The sequence below is a fragment of the Triticum aestivum genome, chromosome 2D (assembly GCF_018294505.1).
Source record: "Triticum aestivum cultivar Chinese Spring chromosome 2D, IWGSC CS RefSeq v2.1, whole genome shotgun sequence".
Lineage (NCBI taxonomy): Eukaryota > Viridiplantae > Streptophyta > Magnoliopsida > Poales > Poaceae > Triticum > Triticum aestivum.
In genome coordinates this window covers 550,791,550-550,811,510 of record NC_057799.1, presented here as the reverse complement: position 1 = coordinate 550,811,510, position 19,961 = coordinate 550,791,550, and the positions used below count along the sequence as shown (strand labels likewise).

The 19,961-nt window shown below is 44.7% G+C and overlaps 2 protein-coding genes across 2 annotated transcripts; one reads left to right on the top strand and one right to left on the bottom strand.

Moving 5' to 3' along the window:
- The first annotated feature begins 9,859 nt into the window (after nucleotides 1-9,859).
- On the top strand, nucleotides 9,860-11,756 carry LOC123054433 (wound-induced basic protein). The gene is made up of 2 exons (XM_044478209.1): nucleotides 9,860-10,086; nucleotides 11,488-11,756. The coding sequence occupies exons 1-2, from the start codon at nucleotides 10,013-10,015 to the stop codon at nucleotides 11,558-11,560; spliced, it is 147 nt and encodes a 48-aa protein (XP_044334144.1). The 5' UTR covers nucleotides 9,860-10,012; the 3' UTR covers nucleotides 11,561-11,756.
- A 5,082-nt stretch (nucleotides 11,757-16,838) lies between these two features.
- On the bottom strand, nucleotides 16,839-18,373 carry LOC123049930 (uncharacterized). The gene is made up of 2 exons (XM_044472780.1): nucleotides 17,671-18,373; nucleotides 16,839-17,556 (listed from the first exon to the last, which is right to left on the bottom strand). The coding sequence occupies exons 1-2, from the start codon at nucleotides 17,774-17,776 to the stop codon at nucleotides 17,090-17,092; spliced, it is 573 nt and encodes a 190-aa protein (XP_044328715.1). The 5' UTR covers nucleotides 17,777-18,373; the 3' UTR covers nucleotides 16,839-17,089.
- Between the last annotated feature and the right edge of the window lie 1,588 nt (nucleotides 18,374-19,961).

Here is a 19,961-nt window from a genome sequence, read left to right as displayed (position 1 = left end):
ATCTTTTGAGCTAGATAATTTTGCTCTAGTGCTTCGCTTATATCTTTTAGAGCACGGTGGTGGTTTTATTTTATAGAAATTATTGATCTCTCATGCTTCTCTTATATTATTTTGAGAGTCTTTTAGAACAGCATGGTAATTTGCTTTGGTTATAAAATTAGTCCTAATATGATAGGCATCCAAGATGGGTATAATAAAAACTTCCATATAGAGTGCATTGAATACTATGAGAAGTTTGATACTTGATGATTGTTTTGAGATATGAAGATGGTAATATTAGAGTCGTGCTAGTTGAGTAGTTGTGAATTTGAGAAATACTTGTGTTGAAGTTTGCAAGTCCCCATAGCATGCACGTATGGTAAACGTTGTGTAAAAATTTTGAAACATGAGGTGTTCTTTGATTGTCATCCTTATTTAGTTAGTATGCTTGAAGAATTATTATTTTTATGTCAATACTAAACTTTTATCTTGAATCTTTCGGATCTGAACATTCAAGCCACAATAAAGAAAATTGCATTGAAAATTATGTTAGGTAGCATTCCACATCAAAAATTCTATTTTTATCATTTACCTACTCGAGGACGAGCAGGAATTAAGCTTGGGGATGCTGATGCGTCTCCAACGTATCTATAATTTTTTATTGTTCCATGCTATTATATTATCTGTTTTGGATGTTTAATGGGCTTTAATATACTATTTTATATTAATTTTGGGACTAACCTATTAACCGGAGGCCCAGTGCCAGTTGCTGTTTTTTGCCTATTTCAATGTTTCGCAGACAAGGAATATCAAACGGAATCCAAACAGAACGAAACCTTCACGAGGATCTTTCTTGGAACAAACGCAACCCAAGAGACTTGGAGTGGAAGTCAAGGAAGCAACAAGGCGGCCACGAGGCAGGAGGGCGCGCCCAGGGGGTAGGCGCCCCCCCACCCTCGTGGGCCCCTCGTAGCTCCACCAACCTACTTCTTTCGCCTATATATATACTCTTATACCCTGAAAACATCCAGGAGAGCCACGAAACCACTTTTCCACCGCCGCAACCTTTTGTACCCGTGAGATCCCATCTTGGGGCCTTTTCCGGCGATCTGCCGGAGGGGGATTCGATCATGGAGGGCTTCTACATCAACACCATAGCCTCTCCGATGATGTGTGAGTGGTTTACCACAGACCTTTGGGTCCATAGTTATTAGCTAGATGGCTTCTTCTCTCTCTTTGGTTCTCAATACAAAGTTCTCCTCGATGTTCTTGGAGATCTATTTGATGTAATACTTTTTGCGGTGTGTTTGTCGAGATCCGATGAATTGTGGGTTTATGATCAAGATTATCTATGAACAATATTTGATTCTTCTCTGAATTCTTATATGCATGATTTGATATCTTTGCAAGTCACTTCGAATTATCGATTTAGTTTGGCCTACTAGATTGATCTTTCTTGCAATGGGAGAAGTGCTTAGCTTTGGGTTCAATCTTGCGGTGTCCTTTCCCAGTGATAGTAGGGGCAGCAAGGCACGTATTGTATTGTTTCCATCGAGGATAAAAAGATGGGGTTTATATCATATTGCTTGAGTTGATCCCTCTACATCATCTCATCTTGCTTAATGCGTTACTCTGTTCTTATGAACATAATACTCTAGATGCATGCTGGATAGCGGTCGATGTGTGGAGTAATAGTAGTAGATGCAGAATCATTTCGGTCTACTTGACGCGGACGTGATGCCTATGTTCATGATCATGCCTAGATATTCTCATAACTATGCGTTTTTCTATCAATTGCTCAGCAGTAATTTGTTCACCCACCGTAATATATGCTATCATGAGGAAGCCACTAGTGAAATCTATGCCCCCCGGGTCTATTTTACATCATATTAGTTTCCCGTCAACTAGCTATTTCTATCGCCGTTTATTTTGTAATCTTTACTTTCAATCTATACAACAAAAATACCAAAAATATTTATCTTACTACCTTTATCAGATCTCACTTTTGCAAGTGGCCGTGAAGGGATTGACATCCCCTTTATCACATTGGTTGCAAGGTTCTTGATTGTATGTGCAGGTACTAGGTGACTTGCATGTTATCTCCTACTGGATTGATACCTTGGTTCTCAAAAACTGAGGGAAATACTTACGCCACTTTGCTGCATCACCCTTTCCTCTTCAAGGGAAAACCATGGCATGCTCAAGAGGTAGCAATAGTGTCATTGACAGAGTTCTTCAATCACTGCCACCAAGCTACAAAATCTTCGTGATGAACTATAATATGCAAGGGATGGATAAGACAATTCCTGAGCTTTTCGCAATGCTAAAGGCTGCAGAGGTAGAAATCAAGAAGGTGCATCAAGTGTTGATGGTTAACAAGACCACTAGTTTCAAGAAAAAGGGCAAAGGGAAGAAGGGGAACTTCAAGAAGAACGGCAAGCAAGTTGCTGCTCAAGTGAAGAAGCCCAAGTCTGGACCTAAGCCTGAGACTAAGTGCTTCTACTGCAAAGGGACTGGTCACTGGAAGCGGAACTGCCCCAAGTATTTGGCGGATAAGAAGGATGGCAAAGTGAAAGGTATATTTGATATACATGTTATTGATGTGTACCTTACTAATGCTCGTAGTAGCGCCTGGGTATTTGATACTGGTTCTGTTGCTCATATTTGCAACTCGAAACAGGGGTACAGATTAAACGAAGATTGGCTAAGGACGAGGTGACGATGTGCGTGGGAAATGGTTCCAAAGTCAATGTGATCGCCGTCGGCACGCTACCTCTACATCTACCTTCGGGATTAGTTTTAGACCTGAATAATTGTTATTTGGTGCCAGCGTTAAGCATGAACATTATATCTGGATCTTGTTTGATGCGAGACGGTTATTCATTTAAATCAGAGAATAATGGTTGTTCTATTTATATGAGTAATATCTTTTATGGTCATGCACCCTTGATGACTGGTCTATTATTGTTGAATCTCGATAGTAATGATACACATATTCATAGTATTGAAGCCAAAAGATATAAGTTTAATAATGATAGTGCAACTTATTTGTGGCACTGCCGTTTAGGTCATATTGGTGTAAAGCGCATGAAGAAACTCCATGCTGATGGGCTTTTGGAATCACTTGATTATGAATCACTTGATGCTTGCGAACCATGCCTCATGGGCAAGATGACTAAGACTTCGTTCTCCGGAACAATGGAGCAAGCAACGGACTTGTTGGAAATAATACATACTGATGTATGCGGTCTGATGAGTGTTGAGGCTCGCGGCGGGTATCGTTATTTTCTGACCTTCACAGATGATTTGAGCAGATATAGGTATATCTACTTGATGAAACATAAGTCTGAAACATTTGAAAAGTTTAAAGAATTTCAGAGTGAAGTGGAAAATAATCAGAACAAGAAAATAAAGATACTGTGATCTGATCGTGGAGGTGAATATTTGAGTTATGAGTTGGTATTCATTTGAAACAGTGCTGAATAGTCTCGCAGCTCACGCCACCTAGAACACCTTAGCGTAATGGTGTGTCCGAACGTCGTAATCGTACTTTATTGGATATGGTACGATCTATGATGTCTCTTACTGATTTACCGCTATCATTTTGGGGTTATGCTTTAGAGACGGCTGCATTCACGTTAAATAGGGCACCATCCAAATCCGTTGAGACGACACCATATGAACTGTGGTTTGGCAAGAAACCCAAGTTGTCGTTTCTTAAAGTTTGGGGCTGCGATGCTTATGTGAAAAAGCTTCAACCTGATAAGCTCGAACCCAAATCGGAGAAATGTGTCTTCATAGGATATCCAAAAGAGACTATTGGGTACACCTTCTATCACAGATCTGAAGGCAAGATATTTGTTGCTAAGAATGGAGCCTTTCTAGAGAAGGAGTTTCTCTCGAAAGAAGTGAGTGGGAGGAAAGTAGAACTTGATGAGGTAATTATACCTGCTCCCTTATTGGAAAGTAGTTCATCACAGAAATCAGTTCCAGTGATTCCTACACCAATTAGTGAGGAAGCGAATGATAATGATCATGAAACTTCTGATCAAGTTACTACTGAAGCTTGTAGGTCAACCAGAGTAAGATCCGCACCAGAGTGGTATGGTAATCCTGTTCTGGAGGTCATGCTACTTGACCATGATGAACCTACGAACTATGAGGAAGCAATGATGAGCCCAGATTCTGCGAAATGGCTTGAGGCCATGAAATCTGAGATGGGACCCATGTATGAGAACAAAGTGTGGACTTTGGTTGACTTGCCCGATGATCGGCAAGCAATAGAGAATAAATGGATCTTCAAGAAGAAGACCGACACTGACGGTAATGTTACTGTCTACAAAGCTTGACTTGTTGCGAAAGGTTTTCAACAAGTTCAAGGAGTTGACTACGATGAGACCTTCTCACCCGTAGCGATGCTTAAGTCTGTCCGAATCATGTTAGCAATTGCCGCATTTTATGATTATGAAATTTGGCAAATGTATGTCAAAACTGCATTCCTTGATGGATACCTAAAAGAAGAGTTGTATATGAGGCAACCAGAAGGTTTTGTCGATCCAAAAGGTGTTAACAAAGTGTGCAAGCTCCAGCGATCCATTTATGGACTGGTGCAAGCCTCTCGGAATTGGAATATACGCTTTGATAGTGTGATCAAAGCATATGGTTTTATACAGACTTTTGGAGAAGCCTGTATTTACAAGAAAGTGAGTGGGAGCTCTGTAGCATTTCTGATATTATATGTGGATGACATATTGTTAATCGGAAATGATATTGAATTTCTAAATAGCATAAAAGGATACTTGAATAAGAATTTTTCAATGAAAGACCTCGGTGAAGCTGCTTATATATTGGGCATCAAGATTTATAGAGATAGATCAAGACACTTAATTGGACTTTCACAAAGCACATACCTTGATAAAGTTTTTAAGAAGTTCAAAATGGATCAGTCAAAGAAAGGGTTCTTGCCTGTGTTACAAGGTGTGAAGTTGAGTCAGACTCAATGCCCGACCACTTCAGAAGATAGAGAGAAAATGAAAGTCATTCCCTATGCCTCAGCCATAGGTTCTATCATGTGTGCAATGCTGTGTACCAGACCTGATGTGTGCCTTGCTATTAGTTTAGCAGGGAGGTACCAAAGTAATCTAGGGGTGGATCACTAGACAACGGTTAAGTACATCCTGAAATACCTGAAAAGGACTAAGGATATGTTTCTCGTTTATGGAGGTGACAAAGAGCTCGTCGTAAATGGTTACGTCGATGCAAGCTTTGACTCTGATCCGGATGACTCTAAGTCACAAACCGGACACGTATTTATATTGAATGGTGGAGCTGTCAGTTGGTGCAGTTTCAAGCAGAGCGTCGTGGCGGGATCTACGTGTGAAGTGGAGTACATAGCTGCTTTGAAAGCAGCAAATGAAGGAGTTCATATCCGATCTAGGTGTAATACCTAGTGCATCGAGTCCAATGAAAATCTTTTATGACAATACTGGAGCAATAGCCTTGGCGAAGGAATCCAGATTTCACAAGAGAACCAAGCACATCAAGAGACGCTTCAATTCCATCTACAATCTAGTCAAGGAGGGAGACATAGAAGTTTGCAAAATACATACGGATCTGAATGTTGTAGACCCGTTGACTAAGCCTCTTCCACGAGCAAAACATGATCAGCACCAAGACTCCATGGGTGTTAGAATCATTACTATGCAATCTAGATTATTGACTCTAGTGCAAGTGGGAGACTGAAGGAAATATGCCCTAGAGGCAATAATAAAGTTGTTATTTATATTTCCTTATATCATGATAAATGTTTATTATTCATGCTAGAATTGTATTAACCGAAAACTTAGTACATGTGTGAGTACATAGACAAACAGAGTGCCCCTAGTATGCCTCTACTTGACTAGCTCGTTAATAAAAAATGGTTAAGTTTCCTAATCATAGACATGTGTTATCATTTGATGAACGGGATCACATCATTAGAGAATGATGTGATGGACAAGACCCATCCATTATCTTAGCATTAATGATCGTTTAGTTTTATTGCTATTGCTTTCATCATGACTTATACATGTTCCTCTGACTATGAGATTATGCAACTCCCGAATACCGGAGGAACACCTTCTGTGCTATCAAACGTCACAACGTAACTGGGTGATTATAAAGATGCTCTACAGGTGTCTCCGATGGTGTTTGTTGAGTTGGCATAAATCGAGATTAGGATTTGTCACTCCGTGTATCGGAGAGGTATATCTGGGCCCTCTCGGTAATGCTCATCACTATAAGCCTTGCAAGCAATGTGACTAATGAGTTAGTTACGGGATGATACATTACAGAACGAGTAAATAGACTTGCCGGTAACGAGATTGAACTATGTATGATGATACCGACGATCAAATCTCGGGCAAGTAACATGCCGATGACAAAGGGAACAACATATGTTGTTATGCGGTTTGACCGATAAAGATCTTCGTAGAATATGTAGGAGCCAATATGAGCATCCAGGTTCCGCTATTGGTTATTGAACGGAGATGTGTCTTGGTCATGTCTACATAGTTCTCGAACCCGTAGGGTCCGCAAGCTTAACGTTCGATGACGATTTGTATTATGAGTTATGTGATTTGATGACTGAAGTTTGTTCGGAGTCCTGGATGAGATCACGGACATGGCGAGGAGTCTCGAAATGGTCGAGACATAAAGATTGATATATTGGACGATGTTATTCGGACACCGGATAAGTTCCGAGAGGTACCGGATAATTATCGGAGTGCCGGAGGGTTATCTAAACCCCCGGGGGAACTACTGGGCCCTGATGGGCCATAGTGGGGAGAGAGAAAGGGCCACAAGGGGCTGGCCGCCCCCCCCCCCCCCCTTGGGTCCGAATTGGACTAGGGGAAGGGGGCGGCGCCCCCCTTTCCTTCCCTTCCCCCTCTCCTTTCCTTCTTCCCCCTTTACTCCAGGTGGAATCCTACTAGGACTTGGTGTCCTAGTACAACTGCCTTCTCCTGGTGCGCCCTACAGGGCCGGCCGGCCTCCCCCTCCCCTCCTTTATATACGAGGGCAGGGGGCACCCTAGAACACACAAGTTTCTCTTAACCATGTGCGGTGCCCCCCTCCACAGTTACACACCTCGGTCATATCGTCGTAATGCTTAGGCGAAGCCCTGCGCCGGTAACTTCATCATCCTCGTCGCCACGCCGTCGTGCTGACGGAACTCTCCCTCTTCCTCAACTGGATCAAGAACCCGAGGGACGTCATCAAGCTGAACGTGTGCTGAACGCGGAGGTGCCGTACGTTCGGTACTTGGATCGGTTGGATCGCGAAGACGTTCGACTACATCAACCGTGTTACTAAACGCTTCCGCTTTCGGTCTACGAGGGTCGTGGACACACTCTCCCCGCTCGTTGCTATGCTTCTCCTAGATAGATCTTGCGTGATCGTAGGAATTTTTTTGAAATACTACGTTCCCCAACACGCCCCCGGTGCCACACCTTTCTGTCTTATGCATGCTAGCACTGAGCTCGAATCGATGCGTGCTGGAGCATTGATTTCTTCATATAAAAGTACTAACTATCATGTGGATACGTTTATAAATATGAAGGTGAAAAAAAGAAAGCACCTCATTTTTTCTAATTCCAATCTTACTGCTGCAATAGAGATAAACATTTTACGCTTATAATTTCAGATTGTACATTTATTGAGTGCATATAACATTATTGTTCCCAATGCCACTGGTTTCAAGCTAATTGGGGAAATACGATCAAATTGGAAGAACAAAATACAGTCAAACTCATAGATAAGGGAAGAAGAAAACATACCCTTGATATTTGAATGACGGAAGACCGTCAACACCTGTGCCGCTATAGAATCGGTGCCCCGGACGACATCGCGACGTCAACGAGGCATCACTGTAAGGTCCCTGTCAAATAAATCAATGCACACAATCGATAGACAGGAAGGTGGGGCTCGGTTAAGCTTCTATGCCGGAGATCTTTGCCCATGGTACATGAGAGGAAGGAGAGGGAGAGAGATGACATTGAACAATTTTTCTAACCCTAGCTCCCATGGCATACGGCGACACGGGGGAAAAGAAGGGGCAGAGGATGAGAGAGAGAGAGAGAGAGAGAGAGAGAGAGAGAGAGAGAGAGAGAGAAAGAGGATGGGTACAGAATTCAGCTAACTTCAAGGTAAATCTGAAAAATTACTAGCAGCTCCCAATGCTGATGGATCATATTACTTGGTTTCACATCTAAAGGCCCAGAAGGTCTCGGCGCACTCGTTGCACGAGACATGCTCTCACCATCATTGCTCCCCCGAGGTTTTCTTGGTAGATTTTTTCCCTGGCACCCAGATGTGGAAAGATAATGTATATTTGCATGCAACATTGCTGCCATGAGTACCACCGCCCCACGATGCGCTTAGCTATTTGCATCATTTCACAGTTGGATGGTGTGCAGTTTCAAATTATCAACCAACTAACCCCACGAGCGACGAGTCGCAGCGACAGCTATGTGAGCTGAACTGATTAATGGTGCAACATACCCATATCAGTCGAGCAGATAACTACACCATATGAATGATTATAAAATCTGATCATAGGCCCATCCCGATGATTTGGGAAGAGGCAACTGCTAATGACCGTTTGGGACAATCCTTGCTTCGTTTTGAAGCGCGTTGGCTGAGAGAAACGAATTTTGTGGAATTCGAAAAAATGCTTCTTTTTCTAAACAGAAAAATCTGGACTTTTTATGACAAACATTAACAAGTGTTTCACATGCGCGCAAAATTTTGCCATGAAATGACATTCATGAAGGTCTCGGCAAAAAATAATTCAATGCTCCAAAAAGAGTGTTTTTGGAAGCATTTTGGATAACACTTTGCATTCGGTTTATTCAATTTATACGGCTATGTTGTACTCCCTCTGTAAACTAATATAAGAGTGTTTAGATAACTAAAGTAGTGATCTAAACGCTCTTATATTAGTTTACGGAGGGAGTACTATTTTTGGTTTGTATAGTATTGATACTTTGGTAAATACAATATAAAATTTAAATATGGTCCAATTTTGGTATGGTATCGGTATATACGATAATAACCAAAGTAGATGCGAATTTAAAAATGACATAATAATATTTGCAAATTCATGACTCAAAACACATACACTTTTTTATAGAAAACATTTATAAGTAGCATGCATGGATTCATGCCTTGATGATTGTTCGTGCATGCAAATGTGCAGTGTATACTTTTTGCAAGAAACAAATGACTACGTTACCAGAAAAATAGACATGCTTAGCAGGAATCTGACTCATGCACAAAAAGTTTACTACGTTGCAAGATCCTTTGGGCCTAACTGCCTAAGTATGGCTGGTTGCTCAAGAAATATAAATAGTTTTTTTTTATTTGGTTAACCGTCCAATTTTTTGTATATAGAAAAAAAAATCAAACTGTTAAGGAAATTTTGTTCCATACATAAAACCAAAAATAATAATAACCACAAAAATGGTTCGGTCCGTTTTATTTCGGTATGATTTGTTGGTTCAATTTTAAAATGGACCGTGTGAATCCTGGAGCATCAATTTTGTTTTTTCTGCCGAGACTCCCCTTAATGTCATTCCATCAGGAAAGTTAGCACGCGTGTGAAACACACATCAATATTTGTAGCAAAAAAAATCAGATTTCTTAAATTTGTGTAGTAATATTTTTTCGGATTTTACTTTAACAAAGTGTGCATGGGCGCTCGAGGTCACAAGAGCACTTTCACTTGTTATCTCACTTTCTCTCTAAAAGGAAAATAAAACCTTTCTGAAGATTTTAGGGCCCATTTTCCCCTCAGGGGGCCCGTCTACCTTTGGATGGCCTGGAGCCCGACGGGCCGGCCGTCGATTGATGTAGATCCGCGAAGGTGAGAGTACTACAAAGCAGCCTCTGGAAGATTGGAACGCGTGCGTCTCACCCTCTCCCACGAACCCTAGCTAGGCTCTCCCCATCGGCGGCGGCGGCAGCGGCAGCGAAGAAGAAGAGAAGAAGAAGGAAGATGATCTACGACGTGAACTCCCCACTGTTCCGCTCCTTCCTCAGCCAGAAGGGCGGCGCGTCCTCCGACAAGAGGTAACCCCTCCCCGTTCCCAGGCCCCGTCTCATCCAAAATCCCCCCTGCAGATCTGTTCTTCCAGTTCCCCCCTTCACGGTTCGGGTTGCACGAGCGACTAATTCGTGATAATCAGTGCGGTGTGAATACCCCGTGGTTGTTCTTGCTCTCGATTCGTGCCGGTTAACTCGTAAAAAGATGTGCTGTAGCGTCCGATTTGTGCATGTATTCGTTGTTCTTGCCGGAAAAAATATGCCTTCAGGCCGTGTGGTTAGGGGCTCGACGAGAGGCGTTTGTTCGATTAGATTGGTCCACATGGATGTGTGCGTTGATCGATAGAGAAGTCATGTCTTGTGTGGGCTTGCTCGTTTGTAACACACAAGGAACTACTTACTTGCTGCCTTCCTAGATTTAGTTATTTTACTGAAGGGAAAATTGGGAGTCTGAAGAAAATTGGAGACGTGGAGGTTCTTAGTGCTTGCAATCTGCAACATTTCAGATAAACTGCTTCAACATTTTACATGAAAATGGTTGGATTTGAATCATTTGGTGATTGTAGTAGGTGGTCAAATTGTCTTGCAAACAAAAATAGCTGTTTAGTTGTAAGAGCATGTGCAGCCTTATAAATGAACTAAACACCGTGGATGCTCCAAATTTGTAAAGCTTGTTTAATATTCTCAAGTAGGCATGTGTTATCTTAATATTATTGTGGTGGTCTAAGTCTCCTGCTCTTAAATGGTAAGTCTCCTGCTCTTGAGTAGGAGCTAGAGAGTACTCTTGTAGGTGTTTTCTCTGCTCTTGTTTGAATATTAAGTACTCCCTCCGTCCAAAAAGCTTGTCCCTCAAATGGATGTATCTAGCATCAAGTTAGTGCTAGATACATCCATTTGAGGAACAAGCTTGGGACAAGCTTTTTCGGACAGAGGGAGTGACAGGTAACTCACCAACATCCTATTGTTGTACTATAGAGTGCCATAACCTTGCTGTCGGAGAATTGCTGAGAGAGCAACAAACTCATGACTTTATCTAAGGGGCTGTGTACTAAAGTGACGCCCGTTGTAGTTCCGTGGTTGATGGTAGGAGCTCGATAAAATGTGCATGTGCCTATCGTAGTGTACACTTGGTTTATCCACATGGTAGTTTATATGACTACATACATGCAGTGGTAGAAAGCTGTTTGTACGCAGGAAACTAAGCTTGTTCTTACTGATTAAACTGTGACACAGCTTGTGTTCCCTAATTTTTAATCAAGTCAATGTTTAGATTGTTTTTGTGTTACTACTGAGCACGAAGGAGCAGCTGCAAAATGCATTTCTAGAAAGACCCATTTGCATCGAACTTTGACAACGACTCCTAATTTGCTGTAAATGTGATGAATGCTGAATTCAAGTGACTGACTCCCTTTGCTTTGCTGATGGCAGGAAAATGGAAGAGCAGAAGCCGAAGGACCAGAGGTTCAAGGCCAACGAGAACAAGCCTGTAATGAACGAATGAGCGTTGTCTGGACAGTCGGGTGCCTGCAAGGCCTAGCTGCCAATCATGTGACTCCTATGTTAAAATGAGTGGTGTGAACATTTGTCTGGTCGTTCTGAAAACCATCCAAGTATCCAGTACTGTGTTTGAAGTTCCTATATATCTGAACTGCATGCCTGGAATGATAAATTAAAATTAGGAGATTTATCTTGTGATCTGTTCTCGTGGACCACTCGTGGTTTTGGAATCCACTTCTATATGGTGATTTGTGTAGCACCTTCTTTGCTGTCTACAGTATACTACTATCCCATGTTTCTTCCTTTCTGACTCAAGCTATTTTCTCACGTTCTGTCTCTCAACATATACCTGTTCTTCATCTGCACTGGTCAGAACTAGTCAAGTTGTAACATTTTCAAAAATAAACTAGTTCTTCTGTTCAACTTTGCTACTCTTGCTTTGAAGTGGCATTCCATCATGGTCCCAGGGGAGCGAAGCTGTACACTTGACAAACGAAAGGCCTATTCGCCTCCAAATGAGAAACCCGAGGGAGCATCTGCGCAATGGCCTTAACTAGCTCATGCTGATATGTTCTCGATTCTGCTAGCAGCTGCTGATGGCTACTTCTGTGCAAAAGCTTGTTTCAGAAGCTATGGCTGAATTTGCTGACCTTGGCCACCGCTCTTCTCCTTCCTGCCCCTGGATGATCCGTCTTAGCATCATCCTTAGAGCAACTCCAATGGGGCGACCCATTTTGTCTGTTTGAGTTATCCGGACACAAAACTTGCCTAACGGAGCGACCTAAACGGACGTCCGTGTCCGTGTGCTATCCGTCCCCGGCCCAAACTTGGCCCAAATCTAGGAACAAATGGGTACGAAGCGGACATACCCTTGGTCCCATTTAGCAGTGAGCGCGCACGAGCTGGCGTCCCCACTCCTCCTTCACCACCTTCTCCACCGTCCCGCTCACAGGCGCAGGCCGCCGCCATCCCCACCCAGTCCTCCTTCCCGCCTCCTCCGCCGTCCTCGAGGCCCGCCGCCGCGCTCAGTGGCGCAAGCTGCATCCCATGCCGTGGTCCAGGACGACGGGGAGATCTCCGCTGCCGCCTCCCGTTTTGAGCCGAGCCGATGGGGCCGGGAACTGCACGCGGGCGGCGCGGCGTCGGGAAGACCCGGGGAACTGCAGATCTCGTCGGCGGCGGCGCATGGTCGGGCCTCTCCCGCGCACCAGCTCCTGAAGCAAATGGTTCTTGGAGCAGCTCCTCTGCGCCAGATTGATCGTAGTGGCTGCGGTGGAGAAGAAGGGTGGAGGGGGACTGATGACGTCGGCGAGCCAGCGCCCTCGGGCCGCCGGCGGCGCTGGCGCGGGGCCGGGGCACTGCCTGTCGTGCGCGAGGCCGGCTCGCTTGGTGCTGCTGCTGCTGTGCGCTTGCCTGCTATTTTGCTTGTCCGCTGCATGTATCGCGTTGGGTGCATCGCATGTCTGCCGCATGTCCGCTAGACGGACAGATAACCCAAACGGATAAAAAAACGAACAAAATCCGTGTCCGCTTGGATCACTGCGTCGGAGTTGCTCTTATCACCACTTCCAGCTTCTTTGTTGGGCTCTACGGGTGCAGCACTGCTTTCTTTGGCGCTGGTGCACCTACATGAATCATCATCATATATTCTCAACAGCGGATACATCAGCTGGGTTTTGTTTCGGTGGTTTTGGACCACCGTAATCTACCAGAATGACCTCGACCTGCAATCCAGGTGACGGCAATTTTGTCTGGATGACATAATAATAGTCTGTTAGTCTGAACAAAGTCAGAGCAGCACGGTAACCTCATGATAAATGGCTTGTCATTGCGCAATGTATTTTCTTCACTTAGTGGTAATAGCTAGCCATTTACGTCCACACCAAAAAAAATAAACCAAGCATCAGTTACCTTATCAAAATCATTTGGATTCAATGTCACTCTGTTCTCCATCATCGTTGTATTTATCCAACTGAAAATGACGGGTGATAGTGTACCATAGGATTTAAGACTAATTTATATGCAGTTTCCTGTGATGTACTTCCTCCGTCGTTTTTCTTACATCTGTGCAAGAAAATTCCGCACCAATAAAAAGGCCAAGGACAAGAAGCAAGATATTTCCATGAAGCAATGATACATCAGCACTGTTTGTTCTAGCTTCGCTTGGATTTTAATCACCTGTGGATTCGCTTCAATGCCGAAGCTGATTCTAGGAATCAGCTCCGCCACCGAAGTACACTTTGAGGTGCTTCAGAAAATTGCACTAAAAATGATCCAAATGCAGATTCAGCTTCACTGGCAAAGCTGATTCCAAATAGCTGTTTGTTTCAGATTCCAGATTCGGCTTCACTGGTAAAGCTGAATCTGGTCCCAAAATCCGAAACAAACAGGGCCGGCTAATGACCTAGGCAACGAGAAAACCATAAGTCCCTTCCTTGGTGCACTAAACCAGAAATCTTCTCGCTGAAAATGGGTTGAAATCGAGTCTCCAGATGAGAGCACAAAGGAATGACTTCCCACACATTTACAGTAAGAAAGCAAGATCTTCCCTAGGTCATATCCTAGTTAGCAGTGAAACAAGAGAGCTTGAATAAGAGCGCTTTGTTTTAGAGAAACAACAATATAAATGAAACAAAGAAAAATGGCAAATAAAGCCATAACGAAGTAGGACGCACAAGTAGCTACCACACAAGTTCCAGATCTGATTTCTTTATAGCATTATTCTCTTGTTTAGTTTCAGTAATGCAAAGTCTATAGAAACACGGAAGACAAATAAGGTGGAGGTCAGCATATCTATATTCACTAGATTTCGAAAGTATTATGCTTTCTAAATCTCGAGAGAGGTCCTGAATAAGATGGAACATCATAATTGGTAATCTCAATTTAACACAATTTCTGATGCCATTTGGACTAAAGTTCTCTGAAATGGTTGCCTGGGTTCACAGTCTGAATTGTTTCGCTCTAGTGACATAGATTTCTTTCATTTTCCATAGACTCCACTGATTTCCAAAATTTGATTGTTCTATTTACTACAGTAGCCACCTGCCACACTGTACCCAGCAAGGGAGCCGCCACGCCAACACGGTGTGGCAGGATGGCTACGGTTTGCCGCGCCTCCGTTCTGTGCCAGTGCACGAACTGTGGAATATTCAGATTGGGTTTCTATCTGCAAATGACTGTTCAGTGTTCACACCAAGTTATGTAGTTTATACTAGGAAAAGAAATGCATACTCGTAACCAGAACAAAGCAATTAGCGCACAAGATGATCAGAAATTTCAGATTGGGTATGTTTTCAGCCTCAAAGTACTATTTCAACGTGCAGATGTGTGCCTCGGTATGTTGGTAGTATGAAGCAAATGTGAAATTTGAGGTTGACACATGAGTCTTTCCACATGTCGCAGTATATTCTAAAGTAAGCCTGCTTAGAAATTACAAAATATATTTTTGATATTTGCAGGAACTGGTTTTTGTAATTCCTGCATTCCAAACATGGCATCAAACTAGAAGTACACACAAAACAAATGTCAGTTGCAGGGCGCCTAGTTAACTTACATTCAACAGTTCAGCCTCTGTGTATGGGTGAGTCGTGGTATGTGTGCTTTCGCCTTCTCTGGCTACTGCCATCCTTCTCTGCTTATTGTGGTGATATTATTTTAAACAAAGGCAAAAGATTTGTCTGACACATTAATTAAGCAGAAAAGAGAATTATCAGTTAATTATCATAAAACCGGGTAAAAACCGGTACAGCCTGCCAAGTGGCACACATAGGATACCATACACACACCTCTCTAAAGAGAGCCTTATCAAGAGAGCATAGAGGTGTCATTGTCATAACTTCTCAACGAGGCGTCATCGCCATCCCAAATCACCGAGCAAGCGACTCCGACTTCATCGCAGACGAGGGTCGACCCAACCCACCCCATTGTGCCCACAACGAGGTCCAAGGTCGATGAGCAGCAACACGAACAAGTTATGCGTAAGCATTTTATTCTTTCTTGTTGCCAACGATCCACTGTCTTGACGCGCCGTGCGTTGAGCCAGAGCGATGTCTCTTCCTTGGCTTGGTGTCGCGCGGTGACATAGCAGATCATCTGCTTGTACTCGCCGTTTACGGATGTCCCATCACCGTCCTGCTGCGTGACCCTCTCAAGTTTCTACTGTAGCATGATCGTCGGGTGTCCATCGGGCAGCTGCGGCCATGCAAACTCTCCCTCGGTGCCTCAGTGCCTCAGGCAAAGCCACCTGACATTCTGCCACACTCTGACTACGAGTATGGCGCCATCAGTAAGCACACCAGTGGAATAGGATCAAGGGGGGCTATGGCCCCCTACCCTAGAGAAATTATGTGAAATATAATTAGTTGTTAAACAAGCTCTGTCAAGCTCCGTCACCGAAACACACAATCTTCGACAGGGTTAAATAGCAGTATAATACTATGAAGCAAGAGTGGGTAAGAAATGTGTGGTCTGCAGATGACACGGGTATGTTTTGGGGGATCAAGAACTACAACGAGATGTTGCCAGGGGACATGAACGTGCAGAAAGAGATGTTGCTAGGGACATGAACGTTCAGAAAGAGATGTTGCTAGAGAAAGACCCGAGCGACTTCAGCTTCTCGGGTGGCTGGGTGTTCCCGAGGAGGGTCTACTTTGATTGATGCGAGTGTTTCATGCTACTGCTGGATCAATACCCTTCACTGCCCAACGCGTGGCCTGTGGCGTGCATGTCTCGGCCCTGCAATGGATTTTGGTCGCCAGATCTTGCCTGCTCTCGCTATCTGTGTTCCTTCTCGTGTAAAGGATAGCTGACTAACCCTGAGTACATGGGTTTTGAGTCTCAGTTTAATTCTCTCCCTGTAGTACAACTAATCCAGCATATACCTCTTCTTTTAGCGTCAGTAGATTTACTATTACTCAGCAACACATGGCCGTGGCAAAAGAAAATCATAAAAAACTTCATATTCAGGAAGAATGTCTTATTCCCAGCAATTACATGGTCCTTTGATGCTAGCACGAAGTGCAAGCTCGGATATGGCTTCTTTGTGATGCGACAATCAAATATTTGAATATGCTTTCCCTGCTCTGTTTAACTTCGCCCTGAACAAGTTCTACCCAGTTTAATCTTAATTCAATCAAGCAATTGGTCGCCAGCACCAAAACCTGTCCTACTTGTAACTTCATCGGCTGAACTGGTCAACCTCCTCCCTTCAGTGCCGGTGCACGAACTGTGGAATATTCAGATTGGGGTTCTATCTGCATGACTGTTCACACCAAGTTATACAGTTTACTAGGCAAAAAATTGCATACTCGTAACCAGATCAAAACAATTAGCGCACAACATGATCATAAATTTCAAAACCAAAAGACTACTCCACTTAGTTTGATGAAGCAGTCCCGCTACAAAGAAATCATCCTGAGCACAATAGGATTAAACAAGAACCCATCCCCAACACATTTCGTTCCGAGGATTAAACAAGCACTAATCCACACCAAGCAAACAGACTTAATCCACACCAAGCAAACATGCTCAATTCCTACTCTTGGGGGGCAACACAATCCTGCGGAGCTCCCTTCTCATCACGAATGAGCCCCAACGACCTCATCCTCCCCCGGAACGCCTCCGGATTGTCGCACTCAGTAATGTAGTTATCCATGCCTATGTTCAGGGCCCTGCACATCTCAGCCCACATTACGAGCGCCGCCCCCATTGGTGGCCCAATCTTCTTGAGCTCCTCCGGCAACTTATCCCCCAGCTTCAAGCCAAGGTCACGCTGATGCTTGATGTAGGCAGCATCATGGCGCTGGAAGGCGATTCGGCTGACCAGACGTGCGGCCAGGCACCTCCGCCGGAACAGAAGCTCGTCGTGGTGGTGCCGCAGCTCCTTGTGTATCTGGAAGTACTCTCGTAACCCCTCCATCCCTGACCGGTGCTGCTCCTTCAGGTCCTTGATCCTCTTCCGCTCCTCGTCCGTCATCGGCACAGGGCGGCGCATCTTCTTCTCTGCAACGGTACCAAAATCAAAGACCACAGAATGGTGAAACTGCTGCCCCTGGCCTGGCTCCAAGGGTGCTCGAGGATTAATGACTTCAAGGGTTCGAGGGCGGGTATTTGGACCTGGGTTCGCGAGGTCCGCAGGAGCGGTCGCCGGTGCGGAGCGGGCGAGCGGCTTCTCCTTCTCGGGGTCGGCCGGCGGGAGCGGTGATCGGGTGGAGGTGGCCATAGATGTAGGTTTATTGAGGGGAATTTGATTATTTGCCACCCCTTACTTGGTACATTGACTATTTGTCACTCTTTACTTTGCATTTGATCTGGTGACACTCTTTATCTGGGTGTTTGATATTTTGCCCTTTGTCAGACGGGTCCCACAACAAAAGACAAACTTACCCTTACCTCTCAATTGACTAGGAACAGAGGAGTGCTCGCTCGATCTCATCCCCTCTGTCGCACGCGAGGCTCTGGCGCTACTGGTCGGCGGCGGCGGCCCGGGTGGTACTCGACGGCGGCGGCCCCGGTGAGTCCCTCTCTCTCGCTCCCTTCCTCTGTCCCGTTCCATCCCTCTCTCCCACTCATCTCCCCGGCGGCGGCGGCGGCCGGCCCTAGGGTTAGGGTAACCGGCAGGCGCGGCGGCCGGCCCTAGGGTTAGGGTCACCAGCAGGGGAAGGAGAGACTGCAGTACTAGGGGCAACGGCAGCAGGGTAGAAGGTGCAGGAGGGGAGCAAGAGGGGGCAGCGGCAGCAGGCCAAGAAGGGTCAGCGAGGAGCAGCAAAGGGCCGGCAGGGAGCAGCAAAAAGGTTCAAGAGAGGAGTGCAGCAAGAGTTCATCCCTTCCCCTGTGTAATGTTTGGTCAAATAGGTATAAGGGCATACTAGTCCTCTATTTTGTTCACTTATGTTGTCTATTATTTCCAAAGTTTGTTTTGTGTTGAAAAGTGGCAAAAGATCAAAGTCCAAAATATAGAATGTCATCAAATTAATTACAAAGTAAGGGGTGGCAAATTATCAAAGTCCAAAGAAAGTGATGGCAAATTATCAAATCCCCCGTTTATTGAGGTGACCCTTGCGGCCGCGGCGGCAATTGCGGGGTAAAGCGATCAAGGACGAAGCCAGTATGCCACGATCCCTCGAGGGGCCGACTTGACACTGCGTAGTGGACCTCATGTCTCGTGATGGGCTTTGATCAGCTAATGGACTAAAATGTTGACATGTTGTTTGTTCCAAAAAATATCCACCAACCCATAATAAGGCCAGTTGTTTTGGCGTCTTAAAAAAATAAGACGCCTCCTCTCTAACTTTTTCATAAGCCGTCTCTGTCATTTATTGAAGTTTCCGAACTAGTTATGTGATAACTAATTTAGAAGCCTCAACAAAATTAGAAAGCGGCTTATCATTTATGCTGGGGAGAGGCAACTAATTTTTTAAGCCGCCCAAAGTGTCTTTATGTAAATATATGAAAATATAACGCGACTACAACATGACTGTACGTTAGGCTTCGGGCGCAATGCATCATAGCTCTCCTATGTATTCAGAGCACCGGTCATTCAATCGGAATTACCATCGAGTCCGTGTCCCCTTCTCATCCGGTTGATTGTATATTCAAATGCCTTCTCTTTTACACTTTTACACTAATGGACTCCGTTCGGAAAATGTCGAGATGTTGAAGCAATGCAGCAGGCGATGGAAAAACTTCAACACATCGACTACGTCGCTCATCCCCCCTTCGGGGGTGGTTTAGGGAACTGTGTCTCTGTTGTGTTTTGAGCCCATGTGCTCTGTTTATGGGCCTTCGGCCATATACCCCATCATTCTGAACTGATTTTATTTTCGTTTCAATGAACCCATGTGTCTCTGTTTAGTTGGTGGGCTTTATTAATTTAAAGTCGAATCCTCCTTACGTCTTTGTTCTAAAAAATAAATAAATCAACCACAGTCATGAAAATAGAAGCGGACACCGAATTTTCATTTATTTGTGAAATAATTTGTACATAGCAAAAGGATCCTAATAAAATAATGATAAAATCCAACTCTACAACTTTGTGTCGTATGTAAGGTTGACGGTCCCGCGTGGAACTGACCTACTTCGTCGTCATTGGCAGCTTTCATGACTTGTGTCTTCCTAAAACATCATTTTTATTTGTGGTACATTTGTGGCATCCCCACCGCCAACCGCCACCGCCGGGCCGCACCGCCGCCGAATCTGCGCCCGATCTACACCGGAGCACCACCCGCCGAGGAGCACCGTCCCCGAAAACCGCCGTCCGAGCCGGGGAACCGCGACGGGAAGAGGAAGAGGGCCGCCACCGCCGGCGGCGCCAGCCGCCGGCAGCGGCCGGAGGAGGGGTGGGAGGTGGGGCTGGGCGCGAGGGGAGAGAGGGCTGCCCTGGTTGCCCCGCTCGGGGGGGAGGGGTA